This window comes from Ranitomeya imitator, chromosome 3, assembly GCF_032444005.1.
Source record: "Ranitomeya imitator isolate aRanImi1 chromosome 3, aRanImi1.pri, whole genome shotgun sequence".
NCBI classification, from domain to species: domain Eukaryota; kingdom Metazoa; phylum Chordata; class Amphibia; order Anura; family Dendrobatidae; genus Ranitomeya; species Ranitomeya imitator.
The window spans coordinates 705,416,215-705,441,007 of NC_091284.1; the positions used below are offsets into that span (position 1 = coordinate 705,416,215).

General features: G+C 44.2%; 1 protein-coding gene across 1 annotated transcript in view; it reads left to right on the top strand.

Annotated features, from left to right (window-relative positions):
- The first annotated feature begins 323 nt into the window (after window positions 1-323).
- DAZAP2 (DAZ associated protein 2) overlaps window positions 324-24,793 on the top strand; it is a 49,067-nt gene continuing 24,597 nt past the window's right edge. Inside the window, exon 1 of the mRNA XM_069758626.1 lies at window positions 324-437. Coding sequence (XP_069614727.1) covers window positions 425-437 — 13 coding nt within the window. The 5' untranslated portion in view covers window positions 324-424. The remainder of the gene's footprint in view (window positions 438-24,793) is intronic.

The following is a 24,793-nucleotide window of genomic DNA, read 5'->3' on the forward strand; positions in this document are numbered from 1 at the left end:
ACAGATCAGTGTGAGACAGACAGATCAGTGTGAGACAGACGGATCAGTGTGAGACAGGCAGATCAGTGTGAGACATACATATCAGTGTGAGACAGACGGATCAGTGTGAGACAGACAGATCACTGTGAGACAGACAGATCAGTGTGAGACAGACGGATCAGTGTGAGACAGACGGATCAGTGTGAGACAGACAGATCACTGTGAGACAGACGGATCAGTGTGAGACACATCTACTAAACACTGCCCTTAGACTTCAGGCTGAGTGTGCGGCGGTGCCGCCAGGGGGCGCTGCTGTGGGAGGTACATGTATGTGGTCACCTCCGTGCAGAGCGCACACAACACAATAAGGAAGTGGAGAGAAGCGGAAGTAGAATCATCCTCAACAACAACACGGAAAACGCAGACTGTGCACGGCACCGGCGACATGAACAACAAGGGTGAGTGTGCCGCTTCCCGGGCGCTGCGGGGAGGGGAGGCGGGGACGGAGGCTCCGTACAGGGCGCTGCTGCCGTGTGATTGCGGGGTGCGCACCTCGTCCTGTCACCTGCGCACAGGCCTGGGAGCCCATCCCAGCAGCAGGTACCATCATGCTTTGCGATTAACCCCTTACGCGAAGGTATGACTTGCTAATGTTGGGAATGACAGGCGTCTATGTCTGGCTGACGGGGGACTACAAGTCGCAGCTCCCCTGCCACATAATCGGGCTCATTTTGTGGGTGGGGGAAGGACGCCCCCACGGAGTATTTCCCGTCCCCCAGTCAGGGCTAGTTCTGGGCCCGGCCGCTTTGTCTTTCTAGTGTTCGGCATGGTGCCAGTTCCTAGCGGCCAGTCAGGGCCCCCGTGTGGTCAGACGCGGTACTGCATGCTCTGCCCGCTCAGCTCTTTGGATGTAGTCGGGACGCGTTGGGCGTTCTGCTGATCTGCAAGCAATTAAAGTGGCATGACCATTCACTGCTCTGTGTGCCAGTATGCAGGGAAAGACGTTTCCCAGTCAGTGCCCATACCACCAACCTATGGCTAGGTGCCCCGGAGTAAATAGTATAGTGAGCCGGTGTGTACAGGGCGCTGTCAGTGTAATATCTGCCCTGGCTGCAGTCGGCCTCACATGTATATGACTCTTCTGAGACGAGAGTCCACGTAGTGTCATTAACCCTGCCCGTGCCAGGCTGCCGTCACTGACTTGTCATGTGCTGTGTCATGCAGGCGGCTCACTTTACCACATGTTAATTACACGGACAGTTGTGTAACAAGATAAATATTTTTTCCTTCCTGTTGTTACTCCGCACCTGTCACCTGATGTGCTAGGCGGCATTAGATCGCCTCATTGCTAGGGACGTGTTAGTAGGAAATGTTCTTCCACATCAGTGATCTCCAACCTGTGGCAAAGCTAAGACTATTGTGTTGTGATGGCTGAGGGCATGCTGGGAGTTGTAGTTTTATAACAGCTGGAGATACAAGTTTGGAACTACAGAAAATGGGGACTGGCAGAAGAATGTGGCAATGGTGGCCAATCCTCTACGTACCAGGTCACTTGGAGTATCGAAACTCAAGTAGCTACAACGTTTGTGGCTTGTGAAAGTATTTACCCCCTTGGCTTTTTACCTACTTTGTTACGTTATCACTTGTGTATAAATATTTGTGTATTTGTTTCTGTGTGATGCATCTGTACTAAATAGTCTATGTTGGTGAAGTGAGAAAAATATAGGCATTAATTAAATTTATGGGATCAAATAACTAAAAATAGGCATGTGCATATATATATTCCACCCCTTATTCTATGACGCTCCTAAAAACTCAGGTGCATCAATTGCCTTCCTAATTCACATGTTTAATGAAAGGAAGTCCACCTGTGAGCAATCTGTCACATGGTCTGTCAGTATATGCACTTTATCTGAAAAGCCACAGATGCGCAGCACCACTAACCAAACACCATCATGGAGATCTCCAAACAAGTCAGGGACAAAGATGTTGGTTTATTTAAAAAAATAAATATATTTATTGCACACTCCCAATCTCTGATGATCCCCATTCCCGAGCACCATCAAATGGAAAGAACATGGTACCACAACAAACCTGGCAAGAGAGGGCTGCCCACCAAAACTCTCATCCCGGGCAAGTAGGGCATTAATCAGAGAGGCAGCACAGGGACCAAAGGTAACCCTGAAGGAGCTGCAGAGTTCCCAAGCAGAGACTGGAGTATCTGTCCACTATAAGGCTACTTTCCCTCTTCCGTCTTCTGGGCTCCGTCGCAATCCGTCGTTATGGGCAAATAACGCATCCTGCAAATGTGCTTGCAGGATGCGTGTTTTGCCCATAGACTTGTATTAGCGACGGATGGGCACACGTAGCATCCGTCGTGTTTTGGCGGACGCGACGCACAAAAAGAGTTCAATGTAACTTTTTTTTGTGCGATGTGTCCGCTATTTTCGACCGGACATGCGTGGCCGAAACTCCGCCCCTCCTCCCCGCTCATTGCAATGGGCAGCAGATGCGTTGTAAAACTGCATCCGCTGCCCACGTTGTGCTAAACTTAGCACAAGGTACGTCGGGCCGACGGAAGTGTGAAAGTAGCCTAAGCCATACATTCCGTAGAGGTGGTCTTTATGGAAGAGTGCGCAGAAAACAAAACTTTACTTGCGCACAAAAAATTGTAAGACTCGTTTTTTGAGTTTGCCAAAAGAAATGTGGGAGACTTCCTAAATGTATAAAGGAAGGTGCTGTGATCAGATGAGACCAAAACTGAACTTTTTGGACACGAAGGTAAACACTGTCTGGCACCAAACCAATACAGCTCATCACCCCAAGAACTCCATCCACACAGTGAAACATGGTGGTGGCAGCATCATGCTGTGGGGATGTATTTCGTCAGCAGGGACAAGGAACATGGTCTGAGTAGAGGGGAAGATGGATGGTGCGAAATACATAATCTTTAGCAAAACTTGTTTGTCTGTAATTTGAGACTGGGACAGAGGTTCACCTTTCAACAAGACAATGACCCAAAGCATACTGCTAAAGCAGCACTCGAGTGGTTTAAGGGGAAACGTGTAAATGTTCTGGAGTGACCTGGTCAAAGCCTAGACCTAAATCCAATTGAGAATCTGAGATCAGACTTGGAATGTCTCTGGTGCACAGCAGAAACCATCTAAGGCCGGTTTTACACGTCAGTGGCTCCGGTACGTGAGGTGACAGTTTCCTCACGTACCGGAGACACTGACTCACGTAGACACATTAAAATCAATGTGTCTCTGCACATGACAGCGTGTTTTCACGGACCGTGTGTCCGTTTGCAAAACACGGAGACATGTCAGTGTTCGTGGGAGCGCTCGGATCACACGGACCCATTAAAGTCAATGGGTCTGTGTAAACACATATCGCACACAGATGCTGTCTGTGTGCATTTTTCCTGTCATAGGGTTAAAATTGTAAAAACTGTTGCAATACACGGACACACGTACAGCACACGGACCTTAAAAACTTACTCGCAGACATCACACGGATCCCACACGGATGGCCTACGTGAGCACACGGATAACTCCGGTACCATTTTCTCCGGTACCGGAATAATCTGGGCGTGTGAGACTGGCCTAAGGCTACTTTCACACTTGCGTCTTCTGCTGTGTGTCGTCGTCCAGTTATGAAAATAGTGAAAAACATGTGTGACGTTTGCGTTGTTGCCACAATTTCAAAGGAGAGATTTTAGGGAATGAAATGTCCGGGGGGGGAGGGGACGAGAGAGACTGGGACTCTTTTCTCCGCATATGAAAATCCTCCCGGGCATGCTCAGAGGGGAAATACGTGATACGTCGCTGGATTCCAGTGTGTGACGGTAACCGACGGATCCTGCGTCCATAGGCTTCCATTATAGCAGACGGGCAGCACAGGATGCGTCGCTGACCGATTTTCCGACGTGTAGAAACGTTTTCTCCGCATGACGGACCGCTATTTTCCGACGGATCCAGTGCACAACGGATGAAATGGCTGGCCATCCGTCACAATCCGTCGCTAATACAAGTCTATGGGAAAATGCAGGATCCTGCATTCTCAAGAATCGACGGATTGTGACGGAAGCTAAAAGATGCAAGTGTGAAAGTAGCCTTAGGGTATGTTTCCACGTTCAGGAAACGCTGCGTTTTTTACGCTGCGTTGAGCCGCAGCGTCCAGATGTTACAGCATAGTGGAGGGGATTTAATGAAATCCCGTCTCCACTATTCGGTAAAAAACGCATGCGGCACACCCGCGAAAACGCACATGCGGCGTGTCTTAAGAACGCAGCATGTCCTTACATTGCAGAAAAAAACACAAGGACAGCGCAGGTGACCTGCCAGTGACCTCAGGTGCAGATTTGGTCAGGATTTTACCTGCATAAAATCCTGACCACATCCTGAAGCAATCCTGAACGTCGACACATACCCTTACATAAAGTAGCAATTTTGCCTTGCGGAATGGGCAAAAATCCCAGTGGCAAGATGTGGAAAGCTGAGACTTATGCAAAGCGATTTGCAGCCTTAATTGCCGCAAAATGAAGGCTCTACAAAGTACTGACTTTAGGGGGTGAATAGTTACGCACACTGAAGTTTTCAGTTATTTGTTTGCTTCACAAAAAGAAAGCCAAATGTTCACAGTTGTAGGCAAAATCCTGAAATTCCAGGTTCTGAGATAGAAAAACACGAAAAATGCCAAGGGGTCAAATACTTTTGCAAGTCACTGTAATTCTCTGCATTGTAGTAAAGGGATGCTGTTGGCAAAGAATGACTGTTCAAACCAAGTCCGACCACTCGGTGCATCATGGCGAGGCCAATCCTTTAACTTCCCACCTGCTTGTCTTCCCTCTTCTCTGGCTCTATGAAGCCAGAACTGTCAGTCAGAGGAGTGGGAAGGTGTTGTTGTGATCGGCCTCACATGATGCACGAGTGGCTGGACCTGGCTTGAACAGTCATTCTGTGCTAATAGTCCCTTTAAGGTGGTCCCAACAGTCTGTGCATATATAGATAGCACAAGCAAATAAACTAAACATTGCAATATATCTGATAAGAGCAATAGGCTTCTTTCTCCGCTTTTGAGACACATTCCCCCCCTCCCCCCCTTTTGCCTCTTGATCATTCACTCAGAAAATCAGCTAAAATCATTCTTGCTCAAGACCAGAGATGCTGCCTCCGGAAGTCTATAGAGATTGGAGGGACAGGATGAAAGGCTGACATTGTGGCTGTTTCTGGTAAAGGTACCGTCACACTAAGCGACACTGCAGCGATACCGACAACGATGTCGATCGCTGCAGCGTCGCTGGAGAGCTGTCACACAGACAGCTCTCCAGCGACCAACGATGCCTGTTCCCTGGTAACCAGGGTAAACATCGGGTTACTAGGCGCAGGGCCGCGCTTAGTAACCCGATGTTTACCCTGGTTACCAGCGTAAAAGTAAAAAAACAAACACTACATACTTGCCTTCCGCTGTCTGTCCTTCGGCGCTCTGCTTTCCTCTGCACTGTGAGCACAGCGGCCGGAAAGCACAGCGGTGACGTCACTGCTCTGCTTTCCGGCTGGCGCTCACAGTGCAGAAAAGCAGAGCGCCGGGGGACAGACAGCGGAAGGTAAGTATGTAGTGTTTGTTTTTTTACTTTTACGCTGGTAACCAGGGTAAACATCGGGTTACTAAGCGCGGCCCTGCGCCTAGTAACCCGATGTTTACCCTGGTTACCAGTGAAGACATCGCTGAATCAGCGTCACACACGCTGATTCAGCGATGTCTGCGGGAGATCCAGCGACGAAATAAAGTTCTGGACTTTCTGCTCCGACCAGCGATGGCACAGCAGGATCCTGATCGCTGCTGCCTGTCAAACTGAACGATATCGCTAGCCAGGACGCTGCAACGTCACGGATCGCTAGCGATATCGTTCAGTGTGACGGTACCTTAAGTGCTTCTCTCATCTCAGTGCAGGATTCACCACTACACTGCTAAATATTGCTGTACTGTCCTCCACGCTGCAGCTGTTGCTTCTGAACATATAGAATATATGCAATATAGATAGACAGGACTGCGAGAAACTTTGGAATCTCATCAACTTTTTTAAAACTTTTTTTTTTTTTTTTTAACTTATTGGAAGAGTTAAATCATCTGTCCCAATTCACAGATCAAAACCCTGTGTGATGATGGCACAGAGTGACTGGCTGCTCTTAGGCTGCCATCACACTAGCGGTATTTGGTCAGTATTTTACATCAGTATTTGTGAGCCAAAACCAGGAGCGGGTGATAAATGCAGAAGTGGAGCATATGTTTCTATTTTGGCTTACAAATACTGATGTAAAATACTGACCAAATACTGCTAGTGTGACGGCAGCCTTAGGCTTTCTTAGGACTAGTTCAGACATTAGTGATTTTCTATCGTATCTAATAAATGGTCCCAGCCTGATCAGTGCGTTTGATTAGTCTCCTCAGGTTGGTTAGGGCGTCGGGTTTTACCATCAGTTTCATCATATTTTCGCCGATGGGGGGGGGGGGAAAGACTGGATATTCCTCAAGCTTCTCCTATTAGACAGTCCTTTGAAAAATGGTTAGCACATGGATGTCATAAAAGTGCTGCCATTTTTTATTTTTTTTTTCTCTTTTCACTAATCCATAGATGTGGCAATTTTTGTTTTACACTTGGATCCGTATCATGGACAAGTCTCATTTTCCTGTGCACCACTTTGTCCAAGGAAAAAAAAACCCTACACCATAGATTACAACAGCCTAAAAAACAAAACAAAACGCTTTTAAGTTTCCATGGTTTTTTTCAATGGCTGTAGGTTATTTTGGGGGAGATTAACTAAAAAACCCTTTTCTTTTGCTGAAATGTCTCTAGTTTTTGAGATAATGAATCCATGAAAATAACGCATCCCCCAATGTGTGATAACAAATGCAATAGCTGTTGATGTTTTGATGCTTTGACAGTGTCTTAGGCTCTTTTCACATTGGAGTTTTTTCGGGTGCGTTTTTGCGGTAAAAAACGCAAAAAAAAGCATGGTGAAAAAACGCCTGTAAACGCTGCGTTTTTTTGACGCATGCGTTTTTGCATGTGGTGAAAAAAAACACGGCGTTTTGACGCTTTTACATGCGTTTGCGTTTTTTAAACGCATGATGAGAAATGTGTGACAGCTGCCAATCATCAAAATAAAGTAAAAAACCCACTATAAACAGAAATGGTTAGGGTTAGGGGTAGGGATCATAACCCTAAAGGGATCCTACCCCTACCCCTAACCCTAAGGGATCCTAACCCTACCCCTAACCCTACCCCTAACCCTACCCCTAACCCTAAGGGATCCTAACCCTAACCATAAAGGGATTAGGGTTAGGATCCCTTAGGGTTAGGGTTAGGATCCCTTAGGGTTAGGGGTAGGGTTAGGGTTAGGATCCCTTAGGGTTAGGGTTAGGGGTAGGGTTAGGTTCCCTTTATCACCTTTATGTTGGGGGGGTGGCATATCAGTGTGTTTTCTGTTTTTTTAATAAAAAAACGCATGCGTTTTTTACCGCAAAAAACGCATGCACCAAAAAACGCATGCGTCCCCATTGACTCCAATGTATTTTTTGACCCAAAAAAACGCATGAAAACGCATGCTTTTTTTTTTGGTCAAAAAAACGCTTCTAAAAATACTACAAGTAGCATTTCAGAAAATGAACGCATGCAGTAAAAAAACGCATGCATTACAAAACGCGATCAAACGCGTACACAAAAAAACGCATGCGTTTTCAATGTTAAATATAGGAAAAAAAAAGCATGCGTTTTTTTGAAAAAAAAAAACGCTGCAGACAAAAACGCAAGTGTGAAACCACCCTTACTTACACGAGTTTAGAAAAGTTTATAAAATTATTTGCTATATTCTAATAAATATAGTTTTTGCTCTAAGTGGTCTGATTACTTATATGATGGTGAGAAACTGAATAAGCACGATGATAATATTTTACAACTGTAAATTTATTGTTACGAATTGTCCATTTATAAAGGAGTCGGAGTCGCAACTGTGGCTTAGGCTACGTTCAGATTAGCGTTTGCCGACGCTGCGTCGGGAAACGCAGCGGCGACGCACGCGTCATGCGCCCCTATGTTTAACATGGGGGACGCATGCGTTTTTCTTGTTGCGTTTTCCGACACGTGCGTCGTTTTTTGACGCTAGCGTCGGACGCAAGAAAATGCAACAAGTCGCATTTTTCTTGCGTCCGATTTTCGTCAAAAAACGACGCACGCGTCGCAAAACGCAGCGTTTTTGCGTGCGTTTGCACGCGTTTTTTCGTGCGTCGTGTGTTGCGTCGCCGACGCAGCGGCGCAACGCTAATCTGAACGTAGCCTTAATATGCAATATATATATGCACTGTTATGCAGTTAATAAGAAGAAATCTATAAATTTGTCCTCAGAAAAAGTATTGCCTCTATCAGATCCCCCTTCATGGATGCCCTCAAATCTGATCTAATTATTTTGAGAGCAGAGAACAACCTCTCTACACTAACTTGGGTTGGTGGCAAAGCAGTAACCACTTGGGCAACATCTCTGACAATGTCAGGATACAGAGGAATCGCTTGTTGCACTGTTATTTTTGATGAATGGTCAAATTTCTCAATTTCTTTTAGTGCACATGAAATGCACTGGCTGTGTTCTTTGGGGATGACTCTTCTATGCGGGAACGCTTTGCACGGTCCTTTGTGATCCAAATATTTTTCGAAAATTTGCAACACATTTTCAGTTTCATACATTGAAAGTAGGGGGGTTGGGGCAGCATGAGGTTAACCAAGTATAAGATTAGATAAGGGCAGTGGAGAACAGTGACACACAAGAAGTAAAGGTACCGTCACACTCAGCAACTTTGCAAAGAGAACGACAACAATCCGTTACGTTGCAGCATCCTGGATAGCGATCTTGTTGTGTTTGACACGCAACAGCGAACTGGATCCCGCTGTGCCATCGCTGGTCGGAGCTAGAAGTCCAGAACTTTATTTCGTCGCCAGGTCGGCGTGTATCGTCATGTTTGATATCAAAAGCAACGACGCCAGCAACGAGCATAGGGCCCCTAGATGTGTGTCAGATCGTTACACTCCGGCTGTTTGACATGGAGCTAACAACCAGCGAGAACGAGAAGTGAGTCGCCGTTACATCACTGGATCGCTCCTGCATCGTTCTAGAGCTGCTGTGTTTGACGTCTCTACAGCGACCTAAACAGCGACGCTCCAGCGATCTAGTTTAGGTCGGCTCGTTGTCTATATCGCTGCAGCGTCGCTGAGTGTGACGGTACCTTAAGAAATGAGAGAAGAAAAAGAAGGAGCAGCATCCATTCCAGGTGAAGAGTTTTCATGAAAAATCTTTATTCTGCCATCACAGGAATACGTGATGGCAGAATAAAGATTTTTCATGAAAACTCTTCACCTGGAATGGATGCTGCTCCTTCTTTTTCTTCTGGTATTATTGGTCCAGTTGGATCCTGGGACTTTGAAGCGTGCATCCTCCATCTGAGTGCTGTTGGTTGATTGCTGTATACAGGTACCTTAAGAAATGTCTCTATCTCCAGCAGAACTGCTTATCACTGTTGTTCATAGTTTGATAGAACATATATATTTGAGTAACATTTATAAAATTCATATGAAAGTTCAATTATGAAATATTAATACATTTTTTTTAAAAGCTGGAGTCGGTACTTTTCTACCGACTCCAACCAAAACTAACTCCGACTCCGATTCCGCAGCCCTGAGAGATTGTCAGCGATTTCTACTGATTGTGACATTATCACTATCTATAATTGTGTGCTGTCTGCTACTTTATAAGTACGGTAGACTAAAATATCAGATGTGTAGGTGCGGAGCCTCAAAGAAACTGGGCCTGACAACTCTAAACATGGCCTCTAATATATGTTTGATCTATTGTGTAGCTGACACACAGTGGATGCTTACAGTACAGACCAAAAGTTCTACACACCTCATTTAAAGATTTTTCTGTATTTTTATGACTGAAAATTGTACATTCACATTGAAGGCATCAAAACTATGAATTAACACATGTGGAATTATATAGTTAACCAAAAAGTGTGAAACTGAAATTGTCATATATTCTAGGTTCTTCAAAGTAGCCATCTTTTGCTTTGACTGCTTTGCACACTCTTGGCATCCTCTTGATGAGCTTCAAGAGGTAGTCACCGGGAATGGTTTTCACTTCACAAGTGGGATTTATGGTCTTATAAATGGTGTTGGGACAAAAAAAAAAAGCTGCTAAGTAAAGAAAAGCGACTGGCCATCATTAGTTTAAGAAATGAAGGTCAGTCATTCTGAAAAATTGGGCAAACTTTGAAAGTGTCCCCAAGTGCAGTTGCAGAAACCATCCAGCGCTACAAAGAAACTGGCTCACATGAGGACCGCCCCAGGAAAGGAAGACCAAGAGCCACCTCTGCTTCTGAGGATAAGTTTATCCGAGTCACAGCCTCAGAAATCGCAGGTTAACAGCAGCTCAGATTAGAGACCAGGTCAATGCCACACAGAGTTCTAGCAGCAGACACATCTCTACACCAACTGTTAAGAGGAGACTGTGCAGCAGGCCTTCATGGTAAAATAGCTGCTAGGAAACCACTGCTAAGGACAGGCAACAAGCAGAAGAGAATTGTTTGGGCTAAAGAACACAAGGAATGGACATTAGACCAGTGGAAATCTGTGCTTTGGTCTGATGAGTCCAAATTTGAGATCTTTGGTTCCAACCACCGTGTCTTTGTGCGACGCAGAAAAGATGAACGGATGGACTCTACATGCCTGGTTCCCACCGTGAAGCATGGAGGAGGTGTGATGGTGCTTTGCTGGTGACACTGTTGGGGATTTATTCAAAATTGAAGGCATACTGAACCAGCATGGCTACCACAGCATCTTGCAGCGGTATGCTCTTCCATCCGGTTTGCGTTTATTTGGACCATCATTTATTTTTCAACAGGACAGTGACCCCATACACACCTCCAGGCTGTGTAAGGGCTATTTGACCAATTAGGAGAGTGATGGGGTGCTACGCCAGACGACCTGGCCTCCACAGTCACCAGACCTGAACCCAATCGAGATGGTTTGGGGTGAGCTGGACCGCATAGTGAAGGCAAAAGGGCAAACAAGTGCTAAGCATCTCTGGGAATTCCTTCAAGATTGTTGGAAGACCATTCCCGGTGACTACCTCTTGAAGCTCATCAAGAGAATGCCAAGAGTGTGCAAAGCTGTCATCAAAGCAAAAGGTGGCTACTTTGAAGAACCTAGAGTATAAGACATAGTTTCAGTTGTTTCACACTTTTTTGTTAAGTATATAATTCCACATGTGTTAATTCATAGTTTTGATGCCATCAGTGTGAATGTACAATTTTCATAGTCATGAAAATACAGAAAAATCTTTAAATGAGAAGGTGTGTCCAAACTTTTGGTCTGTACTGTATATATCTGTGGCCGTGTGGATGTATCACTACACCTGTGTGCAGTGGGGGATTTGCACATTTGTGAATCTCACGTAATTTCATTTTATAGATTTATTTTTCATTCCACTTTTATCTAGATATGTGCCATATATAAATCTGTTATGATATCTGGACTGTGGTATAGAACGGTTGTGTACATGGAAACAGTGATTTCTCTATTACGTAAGAAGGTCTTCTATAAACTGAAATCTACCAACTTGCTGCATTACATAGGCTGCCAATATTCATGTCCTCATTTAACACAAGCAGAGGATGGTGGCAGAGTGCCAGGGGCCATATGCCATATTCCGCCACTTCCTGCCCTCCCACACATGCCCTGCATCCATGGCTGTGAGTCCGTGTTCCCAGCACTGGCTTATGTCACACTGCAGGCATATCTAACACTGCCGGTGCCTTCTCTACAAGGATCCTACATCCAGAGACAAAGCTGCTCCATCCAGCGTGTATTTCATCCCTCTCCTCTGGCGGAAGAGCTGACTCTGCAGTTCCCGACAATTATTTTTCTGCTGCGTCGCTAACATGAGATGGTGAATCCATGCTGATTGCAGTTGTGCTGAACAAGATGTTGCCCATAGGGATCTGCAGGAAAACAAGCCCTCGGGGGGAAGCGGGGAAAGTTTCTATGCATACAGCAATCTAACAACCACCCTCTTGTACTAATATTCTACACAATGCGTCAGCCAGGACTGATGAGAGGAACTGCTGCAACATTATACTAGTCAGCGCAGTGCGTGTATTTGTATACAGAGAAAAAGAGTTTAGATTACAAGCCTCCGACCCGCAAATCTGCTCCCAGGCCTACAACAGATGAATAGTGTTGTTAGATACAGCTCACCCCTGCTTGATGTGCGTGCGTTCATCCAACCTGCAACTGATAAGTGCAAGTGCATGGACAAAGCTCCAGACGTACTTTATAAAATAAAATATTAGTTTCAAGTCCAGCACACTGTGGTTAAAGAATGTAATAATCTTTATAATACATTTATTTAGAATATAGAAAGTACAGAAATGTTTTCCTGATGTTTTTCACATCAATCAACTACATTAAAGAATGGCTTGAAAATCGTTCAACACTTTAAAGGGACTGTCAGCACAGAGTGACCTTTCAAACAAAGTGCAGGCGCACAGTGCTTAATGGCATGGCCAGTCATTTAAATGCACATTCCCACCTGCTTTTTGTTGTTTTTTTTTTTTTTTTTTTTTTTTACAAATCAAATACTTATTATTGAAGGAAGCAGAAAGGATAACATTACATACATAAGCATGTATTAGAGTACAAATGATAATATTTTCCCCATTTTTTTTTTTAATAAATGTAAATAGACCAAACCCATCTCTCCCCCCTCCCATAACAAGAAAACCACCCCCGGCACGCTTCTACAATCCTTAGTCATGTATTACAATGTTGTAACATAGTAACATAGTTAGTAAGGCTGAAAAAAGACATTTGTCCATCCAGTTCAGCCTATATTCCATCATAATAAATCCCCAGATCTACGTCCTTCTACAGAACCTAATAATTGTATGATACAATATTGTTCTGCTCCAGGAAGACATCCAGGCCTCTCTTGAACCCCTCGACTGAGTTCGCCATCACCACCTCCTCAGGCAAGCAATTCCAGATTCTCACTGCCCTAACAGTAAAGAATCCTCTTCTATGTTGGTGGAAAAACCTTCTCTCCTCCAGACGCAAAGAATGCCCTCTTGTGCCCGTCACCTTCCTTGGTATAAACAGATCCCCAGCGAGATATTTGTATTGTCCCCTTATATACTTATACATGGTTATTAGATCGCCCCTCAGTCGTCTTTTTTCTAGACTAAATAATCCTAATTTCGCTAATCTATCTGGGTATTGTAGTTCTCCCATCCCCTTTATTAATTTTGTTGCCCTCCTTTGTACTCTCTCTAGTTCCATTATATCCTTCCTGAGCACCGGTGCCCAAAACTGGACACAGTACTCCATGTGCGGTCTAACTAGGGATTTGTACAGAGGCAGTATAATGCTCTCATCATGTGTATCCAGACCTCTCTTAATGCACCCCATGATCCTGTTTGCCTTGGCAGCTGCTGCCTGGCACTGGCTGCTCCAGGTAAGTTTATCATTAACTAGGATCCCCAAGTCCTCCTCCCTGTCAGATTTACCCAGTGGTTTCCCGTTCAGTGTGTAATGGTGATATTGATTCCTTCTTCCCATGTGTATAACCTTACATTTATCATTGTTAAACCTCATCTGCCACCTTTCAGCCCAAGTTTCCAACTTATCCAGATCCATCTGTAGCAGAATACTATATTCTCTTGTATTAACTGCTTTACATAGTTTTGTATCATCTGCAAATATCGATATTTTACTGTGTAAACCTTCTACCAGATCATTAATGAATATGTTGAAGAGAACAGTTCCCAATACTGACCCCTGCGGTACCCCACTGGTCACAGCGACCCAGTTAGAGACTATACCATTTATAACCACCCTCTGCTTTCTATCACTAAGCCAGTTACTAACCCATTTACACACATTTTCCCCCAGACCAAGCATTCTCATTTTGTGTACCAACCTCTTGTGCGGCACGGTATCAAACGCTTTGGAAAAATCAAGATATACCACGTCCAATGACTCACCGTAGTCCAGCCTATAGCTTACCTCTTCATAAAAACTGATTAGATTGGTTTGACAGGAGCGATTTTCTCATAAACCCATGCTGATATGGAGTTAAACAGTTATTCTCATTGAGATAATCCAGAATAACATCCTTCAGAAACCCTTCAAATATTTTACCAACAATAGAGGTTAGACTTACTGGCCTATAATTTCCAGGTTCACTTTTAGAGCCCTTTTTGAATATTGGCACCACATTTGCTATGCGCCAGTCCTGCGGAACAGACCCCGTCGCTATAGAGTCCCTAAAAATAAGAAATAATGGTTTATCTATTACATTACTTAGTTCTCTTAGTACTCGTGGGTGTATGCCATCCGGACCCGGAGATTTATCTATTTTAATCTTATTTAGCCGATTTCGCATCTCTTCTTGGGTTAGATTGGTGACCCTTAATATAGGGTTTTCATTGTTTCTTGGGATTTCACCTAGCATTTCATTTTCCACCGTGAATACCGTGGAGAAGAAGGTGTTTAATATGTTAGCTTTTTCCTCGTTATCTACAACCATTCTTTCCTCACTATTTTTTAAGGGGCCTACATTTTCAGTTTTTATTCTTTTACTATTGATATAGTTGAAGAACAGTTTGGGATTAGTTTTACTCTCCTTAGCAATGTGCTTCTCTGTTTCCTTTTTGGCAGCTTTAATTAGTTTTTTAGATAAAGTATTTTTCTCCCTATAGTTTTAGAGCTTCAATGGTGCCATCCTGCTTTAGTAGTGCAAATGCTTTCTTTTTACTGTTAATTGCTTGTCTTACTTCTTTGTTTAGCCACATTGGGTTTTTCCTATTTCTAGTCCTTTTATTCCCACAAGGTATAAACCGCTTACAGTGCCTATTTAGGATGTTATTAAACATTTCCCATTTATTATCTGTATTCTTATTTCTGAGGATATTGTCCCAGTCTACCAGATTAAGGGCATCTCTAAGCTGGTCAAACTTTGCCTTCCTAAAGTTCAGTGTTTTTGTGACTCCCTGACAAGTCCCCCTAGTGAAAGACAGGTGACACTGCACAATATTGTGGTCGCTATTTCCTAAATGCCCAACCACCTGCAGATTTGTTATTCTGTCAGGTCTATTAGATAGTATTGGGTCTAAAAGTGCTGCTCCTCTGGTTGGATTCTGCACCAATTGTGAAAGATAATTTTTCTTGGTTATTAGCAGAAACCTGTTGCCTTTATGGGTTTCACAGGTTTCTGTTTCCCAGTTAATATCCGGGTAGTTAAAGTCCCCCATAACCAGGGCCTCATTATGGGTTGCAGCTTCATCTATCTGCTTTAGAAGTAGACTTTCCATGATTTCTGTTATATTTGGGGGTTTGTAACAGACCCCAATGAGAATTTTGTTACCATTTTTCCCTCCATGAATTTCGACCCATATGGACTCGACATCCTCATTCCCTTCGCTAATATCCTCCCTTAAAGTGGACTTTAGACAAGACTTTACATAGAGACAAACCCCTCCTCCTCTCCGATTTTTACGATCCTTTCTAAACAGACTGTAACCCTGTAAGTTAACTGCCCAGTCATAGCTTTCATCTAACCATGTCTCGGTTATTCCCACTATGTCAAAGTTACCTGTAGATATTTCTGCTTCTAGTTCTTCCATCTTGTTTGTCAGGCTTCTGGCGTTTGCGAGCATGCAGTTTAGAGGATTTTGTTTTGTTCCAATCTCTTTGCTGTGGATTGTTTTAGAAATGTTCTTACCTCCCTTCTGAGTATGTTTTCCTGGTTCTTCTTTGTTCGAGTCTAATGTTTTTCTTCCCGTACACTCTTTTATAACCCTAATATCCTATTTTTGATGAGTTCTGGGGAAACCAATCTGGGAAAGTCCAACCAAACCCCCCAGATATTCTGGTAGTTGTTCATCTTGCCTCTTTTCATGTATACGCTTCGCTCCATAAGGATTACAAAATTAACTCTAATTACAAATTCCTTCCTAGTATTCAAAAAGGGCTCTAAAAGTGAACCTGGAAATTATAGGCCAGTAAGTCTAACCTCTATTGTTGGTAAAATATTTGAAGGGTTTCTGAGGGATGTTATTCTGGATTATCTCAATGAGAATAACTGTTTAACTCCATATCAGCATGGGTTTATGAGAAAATCGCTCCTGTCAAACCAATCTAATCAGTTTTTATGAAGAGGTAAGCTATAGGCTGGACTACGGTGAGTCATTGGACGTGGTATATCTCGATTTTTCCAAAGCGTTTGATACCGTGCCGCACAAGAGGTTGGTACACAAAATGAGAATGCTTGGTCTGGGGGAAAATGTGTGTAAATGGGTTAGTAACTGGCTTAGTGATAGAAAGCAGAGGGTGGTTATAAATGGTATAGTCTCTAACTGGGTCGCTGTGACCAGTGGGGTACCGCAGGGGTCAGTATTGGGACCTGTTCTCTTCAACATATTCATTAATGATCTGGTAGAAGGTTTACACAGTAAAATATCGATATTTGCAGATGATACAAAACTATGTAAAGCAGTTAATACAAGAGAAGATAGTATTCTGCTACAGATGGATCTGGATAAGTTGGAAACTTGGGCTGAAAGGTGGCAGATGAGGTTTAACAATGATAAATGTAAGGTTATACACATGGGAAGAAGGAATCAATATCACCATTACACACTGAATGGGAAACCACTGGGTAAATCTGACAGGGAGAAGGACTTGGGGATCCTAGTTAATGATAAACTTACCTGGAGCAGCCAGTGCCAGGCAGCAGCTGCCAAGGCAAACAGGATCATGGGGTGCATTAAAAGAGGTCTGGATACACATGATGAGAGCATTATACTGCCTCTGTACAAATCCCTAGTTAGACCGCACATGGAGTACTGTGTCCAGTTTTGGGCACCGGTGCTCAGGAAGGATATAATGGAACTAGAGCGAGTACAAAGGAGGGCAACAAAATTAATAAAGGGGATGGGAGAACTACAATACCCAGATAGATTAGCGAAATTAGGATTATTTAGTCTAGAAAAAAGACGACTGAGGGGCGATCTAATAACCATGTATAAGTATATAAGGGGACAATACAAATATCTCGCTGAGGATCTGTTTATACCAAGGAAGGTGACGGGCACAAGGGGGCATTCTTTGCGTCTGGAGGAGAGAAGGTTTTTCCACCAACATAGAAGAGGATTCTTTACTGTTAGGGCAGTGAGAATCTGGAATTGCTTGCCTGAGGAGGTGGTGATGGCGAACTCAGTCGAGGGGTTCAAGAGAGGCCTGGATGTCTTCCTGGAGCAGAACAATATTGTATCATACAATTATTAGGTTCTGTAGAAGGACGTAGATCTGGGTATTTATTATAATGGAATATAGGCTGAACTGGATGGACAAATGTCTTTTTTCGGCCTTACTAACTATGTTACTATGTTACCTGCTTGTTTTCTATCTCCACTTTTCTCTGGCTTTATGAAGCCAGAGCTGTCAGAGTTGGGATGCAGATAGAGGGGAAAACCAAGCAGGTGAAAAGGTGTGTGTATATAAATGGCCCCGCCATGAATCACTGAGCGGCAGGACTTAAGGTACCTTCACACATAACGATTTCGTTAACGATATCGTTGCAACGTCACGCTTTTTGTGACGTAGCAACTATATCGTCAACGTATCGTTATGCGTGACCGCGACCAACGATCAGGCCCCTGCTGGGAGATCGTTTGTCGCTGGGAATGATCAGGACCTTTTTTTTTTGGTCGCTGATCACCCGCTGCCATCGCTGAATCGGCGTGTGTGACACTTGTAAATTTCCACAATAAACTTGTTTGTTTCATCATACGGACTGTGATACTTGACGTTACCCAACAAGTGTCTGAACGGTCAGATCTGGGTCCTGCTCTGTACCCATCCATTTTTAAGTCTGCAGGGTATTTGCTCATTTTGTTTATTTCCTAGATTCTGTCTGTTAAATGGCTACAGTATGAATGTGCACCTACACATTGCTGCTACACCAACATATGTTCCGGTGTAAAGGGGGAGTCACACATATTTTTTGGTCGCTGATCACCCGCTGTCATCGCTGGATCGGCGTGTGTGACGCCGATCCAGCGATGTGTTCACTTGTAACCAGGGTAAATATCGGGTTACTAAGCGCAGGGTCACGCTTAGTAACCCGATATTTACCCTGGTTACCATTGTAAAAGTAAAAAAAAAAATAAAAACAGTACATACTCACATTCCGATGTCTGTCACTTCCCCCGGCGTCAGCTTCCCTGTACTGACTGTCAGCGCCGGCCGTAAAGCAGAGCACAGCGAATGTTTACCCGGGGACTTCGGCATCGTTGAAGACAGTTTCAACGATGCCAAAGTCGTTCCCCTGATCGTTGGTCGCTGGAGAGAGCGGTCTGTGTGACAGCTCCCCAGCGACCACACAACGACTTGCCAACAGTCACGGCTAGGTCGTATCGCTGGTTGTGATCGTTGGTAAGTCGTTTAGTGTAACTGTACCTTTAGGTTAAGCAGTCATCCTGTGCTGACAGTCTCTTTACTGGATTCACGATAAAAAATTATTGGACTTTAAACCATCATGTGCTGGGCTTCATACTATTATTGGACTTAAGGCCGGGGTCACACTAGACCATAATACGGCCGAGTGCAATGCGATAAAAAATCGCATTGCACTCGGACCAATGTTACCATATGGGGCAGCTCCCACCAGCCGACTTTGTCGGCCGTTTTTCTCGGTCCGAGACAATCGCAGCATGCTGCGATTGTCTCGGACCGAGGAAAACTCTCGGCTCACTCGCACCCATATAAGCCTATGGGTGTGAGTGAGACAGCGCTATAAGCGGACCCCAGAAATGGAGGAGATGGAGAAATTCATTTCTCCGCCTCCTCCGCAGCTGTGCTCCGATCCTCCCTGTGCGAGAGAATCGGAGCACAGACCCATGACACTCGGCTCCTGCTCTGCTGCGAGCAGGAGCCGAGGGTCATTAGCATATCGCATCCGATGTTCTCGCATTGGATGCAATACGCTAGTGTGACGCCAGCCTTATACTACACATTTACTCGTTTCTAGAAGCTGCTTGCACTAACACAATGTAGGAATAAAGGGGTGGTCCATACCTATAATGAAACAGGACATGATCAGGTGGTGGCACTGTGGTTACATACCACCGCTTATGTCGCTGCCATTCCATAATGATGTCCTATTTCAGGGGGCAACTGGGAGTTATAGAAGCTGCTGGGAAGTAACTGGGGCTATTCACCTAAGACATTCTGAAACTCCTCTCAAAATAATATATAAGGATAATGGTAGGAAATTTTGTAGTAAAGCAAATGACAAGTGGTTAGGGCTTAAAGGCAAATATTTACAACGTGCATTATACGTCTTGGCCCACCCATTTAACGGGAACCTGTCAGCAGGATTGTGCTCAGTAACCTACAGACAGTGTCAGGTCGGCGCTGTTATACTGATTTCAATGCTACCTGTTTTGATGAAATCCGTCTTGTGGCTGTTTAATCTTTATATGTGTGTATAGAGGTGATCTGATTTTTTTTTTTTTCTCTAGCAAGATGGCGCCGTCTACGCAGTAGTAGCTATCGGATCACCTCTATATACACTGATAGCTGCTACTGCGCAGGTGAGGCGGGCGCCATTTTCAAATGGATTTTTTTTTTTTTTTTTGAATATCAGGATAATCTCAACCATATTAATTGTATATACACATGCGATTGTGCTGCCATGGCCAGAGCCTGTCTGCAGAAGGTGTGTGTGTTGTGTTTTTTTTTTTTTCATGATGCAAAGTAGGAGGCAGGTCGGTGAGGGATCAGTGACCTATCAGCAGCAGTCTGACACACACACACACACACACACACACACACACACACACACACACACACACACACACACACACACACACACACAACGGATTTCTTCGTCCAAGGTATCATTGTAATCAGTATAATGACACCGACCTCACACTGTGTGTAGGTTACTGTGCACAATCCTGCTGACGGGCTCCCTTTAAATAATGCATCAAACCTAAAAGTTTGTCATATCTGGGCAACCTTTTTTCATTCTTTTTAGGGAACTCCTCTACTACTGTAATAGTAAGTAGCTGCAAAGTGTGGCACACTCACTTTATTGCGGCTGCTATGTACAATGGATTGCAAAAGTATTGTCACTTTTTGTCTTCCCAACCTGGAATTTCAATTTTTTTTTTGACGGTTTGCATCACTAGATGTAAAGAACATGCCTACAACTGTGAACATTTTGTTTTTCTTTTAATTGTGAAGCAAACAGCATTTTATTTAATTTATTTTACTCACTTATCTAGCGCCATTAATTCCACAGCGCTTTACAGACATTATCGGCACTGTCCCCATTGGGGCTCACAATCTAGATTTCCTATCAGTATGTCTTTGGAGTGTGGCAGGAAACTGGAGAACAAGGAGGGAATGCACTCAAACACGGGGAAAACCTACAAACTCCTTGCAGATGTTGTCCTTGGTGGGATTTGAACCCAGGACTCCAGCGCTGCAGTGCTAACCTGTGACCCACAGTGCTGCCCCTAGTACAAAATAACTGAAAACTTCAGTGTGCATAGCTATTCACCCCTTAAAGTCAGTACTTTGTAGAGCCTTCTTTTTGCTGCAATTACAGCTGCAAATCGGTTTGGTTGAGTCTGAGCTTTCCACATCTTGCCACTGGAATTTTTGCCCATTCCTCAAGGCAAAACTGCTTCAGCTCCTTCAAGTTAGCTGGTTACATGGTTTTGCTCTGGTGAACAGCAATCCTGAAGTCTCACCACAGATTCTCAGTTGGATTAAGGTCTGGGCTTTGACTAGGCCACTCCAAAACATTTACACGTTTCCCCTTAAACCACCCAAGTGTTGCTTTAGCAGTATGCTTTGGGTCATTGTCTTGATAGGTGAACCTCCGTCTGAGTCTCAAATTACTGACAGACTTGAAACAGGTTTTGTTCAAGAATATCCCTGTATTTCGCACTATCCATCTTCCTCTTGACTCAAACCATTTTCCCTGTCCCTGCTGCCATAAAACATCCCCAGAGCGAGATGCTGCCACCACCATGTTCTTGGGGTGATTGGTGTGTTGGTTTGGCGCCAGAAATAGCGTTTACTTTGGTGGCCAAAAAGTTCAATTAAGGTGTCATCTGACCACAGCACCTTCCTCCATACATTTGGGGAGGCTCCGACATGTCTTCTGGCAAACTCAAAACGAGCCTTACAATTTATGTGTGTAAGTAAAGGCATTTTTCTGGCCACTCTTCCATAAAGACCACCTCTATGGAGTGTGTGGCTTATTATAGTTGTATGGATAGATACTCTAGTCCCTGCTTGGGAACTCTGCAGCTCCCTCAGGGTTACATTTTTGGTCTCTGTGTTGCCTCCCTGATTAATGCCCTACTTACCTGGGCTGAGCGTTTTGGTGGGTGCCCTGTTGGTCTTGCAGCGCTGGAGTCCTAATGACCGCCATTGGCAGCAATCTGGCTCTGTGGATAGCACTGTTGATTTGCAGACATGGTTCTTGTTTTTAATTTTATAGAGGTTGTCCACTACTTTAGTATTGATAGTCTATCCTTATGATGGAGATCATCAATGTCTAATTGGCCACTGTCTGACACCCAGCACCTTCATCAATTAGCTGTCATTGTTTGTAGCGCCCACCGGCTGAAAACACTCGCGGAGCTGGCCGTCTTCTGGTAGTGGCTGCTGAAGGGTAATACGCATCCGCCTCTATTTTCATTTGAATAGAAGGCGGATGAGCAGTACCAAGGCTCGGCCGCCACCACAAGACAGCCAGCTCTGCAAGTGAGTATTGCCAGCCACTGGTGTCGATCTCTGGACGATCAGACATTGCTGATTTCTCCTAAGGATAGGTGATCAACGCTAAAGTAGTGGACAACCTCTTTAACTAAGCGCATCATCTGCAAAGAGTTAGTATGTTTTCCTTGTGTTTGTATGGGTTTCCTCTGAGTGCTCCAGAATCCTTGCACATGGAAAATATACTAAGGAGTTAACAACCTCCTCTTACTGGCACCAGCCTGCAGAACAAAATAATAATAAAAATAAATGCCTTCTTACCTTTCAGACCTAGTTAAGGTAAGACTGGGTAAGTGGTACCAATGAAAAACAGCTGGAGGGTTAATTTGCAACCAGGTCACATGAGTGCTTGTAAAAAGTTGATAAACGGAATCACGTTATCACCCGTCAACGTTGTGGTGCTCACATCCAGAGATGGCGTCCTAGTAATACAGTACAAAAACGATCAGCACTCACTCTTCTGATATTCTGATTGTTACTCTAATCTAAATGAGCGTTTTTGCTCAATCTGAGCCTTTTTCAAACGTAATCCAATTTAAAATAAAAATAATTTTAAATTGGGGCACATTTGAAAAAAGGAGAAATGATTTTTATTGATATGGGTACATCCACTGTTTGAAAATGTTGATGTTTCCGCCAGCACTAGCCCTTGATCAGAAATTCTCTTCAGCTCTTGAAGACAAGAAAAGATCAGGTCCACCTGAGCAGAGGAGTCATCGAGAGACTGAATGCGGCGCTGGAGATATGCACTACCGTGCCAAGGATAGGGAGCTTTATTCTTTGCACCTAAGATAAAAACAGAATGAGCAAATATCCTGCAGTAAGTGAGTAAATAGTAATAGTACATGGGGTACTTAGTTGACACTATTTTGATTCAAATAAAAAGCGTAAAAGCCATCCCACCACGACAGTGTACCCAATTGGGACTGACCCTAAAGGTACCGTCACATTAAGCAACGCTGCAGCGATCTAGACAACGATCCCGATCGCTGCAGCGTCGCTGTGTGGTCGCTGGAGAGCTGTCACACAGACCGCTCTCCAGCGACCAACGATCCCGAAGTCCCCTGGTAACCATCGGGTTACTAAGCGCAGGGCCGCGCTTAGTAACCCGATGTTTACCCTGGTTACCAGTGTAAACGTAAAAAAACCCCAAACAATACATGCTTACATTCCGGCGTCTGTCCTCTCTGGCGCTCTGCTTCTCTGTACTAGGCGCCGGCCGGAAAGCGGTGCACAGCGGTGACGTCACCGCTGTGCTTTCCGGCCGCTGCGCTTACACAGTGAAGAGAAGCACAGCGCCGGAGAGGACAGACGCCAGAATGTAAGTATGTAGTATTTGTTTTTTTTTTTTACATTTACACTGGTAACCAGGGTAAACATCGGGTTACTAAGCGCGGCCCTGCGCTTAGTTACCCGATGTTTACCCTGGTTACCAGTGAAGACATCGCTGAATCAGCGTCACACACGCCGATTCAGCGATGTCTGCGGGAGATCCAGCGATGAAATAAAGTTCTGGACTTTCTGCTCCGACCAGCGATGACACAGCAGGGGCCTGATCGCTGCTGCCTGTCAAACTGAACGATATCGCTATCCAGGACGCTGCAACGTCACGGATCGCTAGCGATATCGTTCAGTGTGAAGGTACCTTAACTCTTGTTCTCCTCACTGTGTCAGCAGACCTTAAAATATATAGGGACAGATCAGGACCCAGGCCTGACTGTTAAGACCTTTTTGGGCTGGACATTTTGTCTATATAGCTGTTCATGGTCAAGTGTCTTACTATTTCAATATACCTCTGATCTTCTGGTCCTTTATTCTAATACCTGGACTTTTGAATCTGAGATTACCTGACTCTTTAGGTGTTTTCTTCTCTTCATTGTATTACTGATATACATCCCCCCCTTTTTTTCTTTTTACATCTTTTCCCTATTCATCTCTGGGATGCATACATATGGTAGATTTATTATTTATTCTTATACTATCTGACTTCCCGTCAAATAAAATCCCGGGACCTCTCTCCTACGATTGGGCTATGGTCATTCACGTATATGATGGCACCCTACATTTAATATACATTGTTTCAAAATAATTTATATATTCCTGTGTGAGCTGTTGCTAGAGATAAAATCTCTCGTTGAACACATAATTGGCTCTAATTTTATTGGCTTGTGTTCGTCCCTCCCACCGACTTTTGCATATTTTTGTTTCTTTTGCAGGTGAATTCACACCCCCTTCTTTTTTTTTCTTCTACTGGCTGTAGATTTATTGCCTGATACTGTACATTATATTATTGTGTAAAACCGGTCTAAAACTGAATGTTGGTATTTATTAATATTTTTTATATTAATTTCCTTGTGTAATTTTTCAGCATGCTTTCATTATGTAGAAAAATCCTTGTAAATTTCCACAATAAACTTGTTTCATCATACGGACTGTGATACTTGACGTTACCCAACAAGTGTCTGAACGGTCAGATCTGGGTCCTGCTCTGTACCCATCCATTTTTAAGTCTGCAGGGTATTTGCTCATTTTGTTTATTTCCTAGATTGTCTGTTAAATGGCTACAGTATGAATGTGCACCTACACATTGCTGCTACACCAACATATGTTCCGGTGTAAAGGGGGAGTCGCACATAACGATATCGTTAACGATATCGTTGCAGCGTCACGCTTTTGGTGACGTAGCAAAGATCCCGCTAACGATCTCGTTATGTGTGACAGCGACCAACGATCAGACCCCTGCTGGGAGATCGTTGGTCGCTGGGGAATTATCAGGACCTTTTTTTGGTCGCTGATCACCCGCTGTCATCGCTGGATCGGCGTGTGTGACGCCGATCCAGCTATGTGTTCACTTGTAACCAGGGTAAATATCGGGTTAATAAACGCAGGGTTGCGCTTGGTAACCCG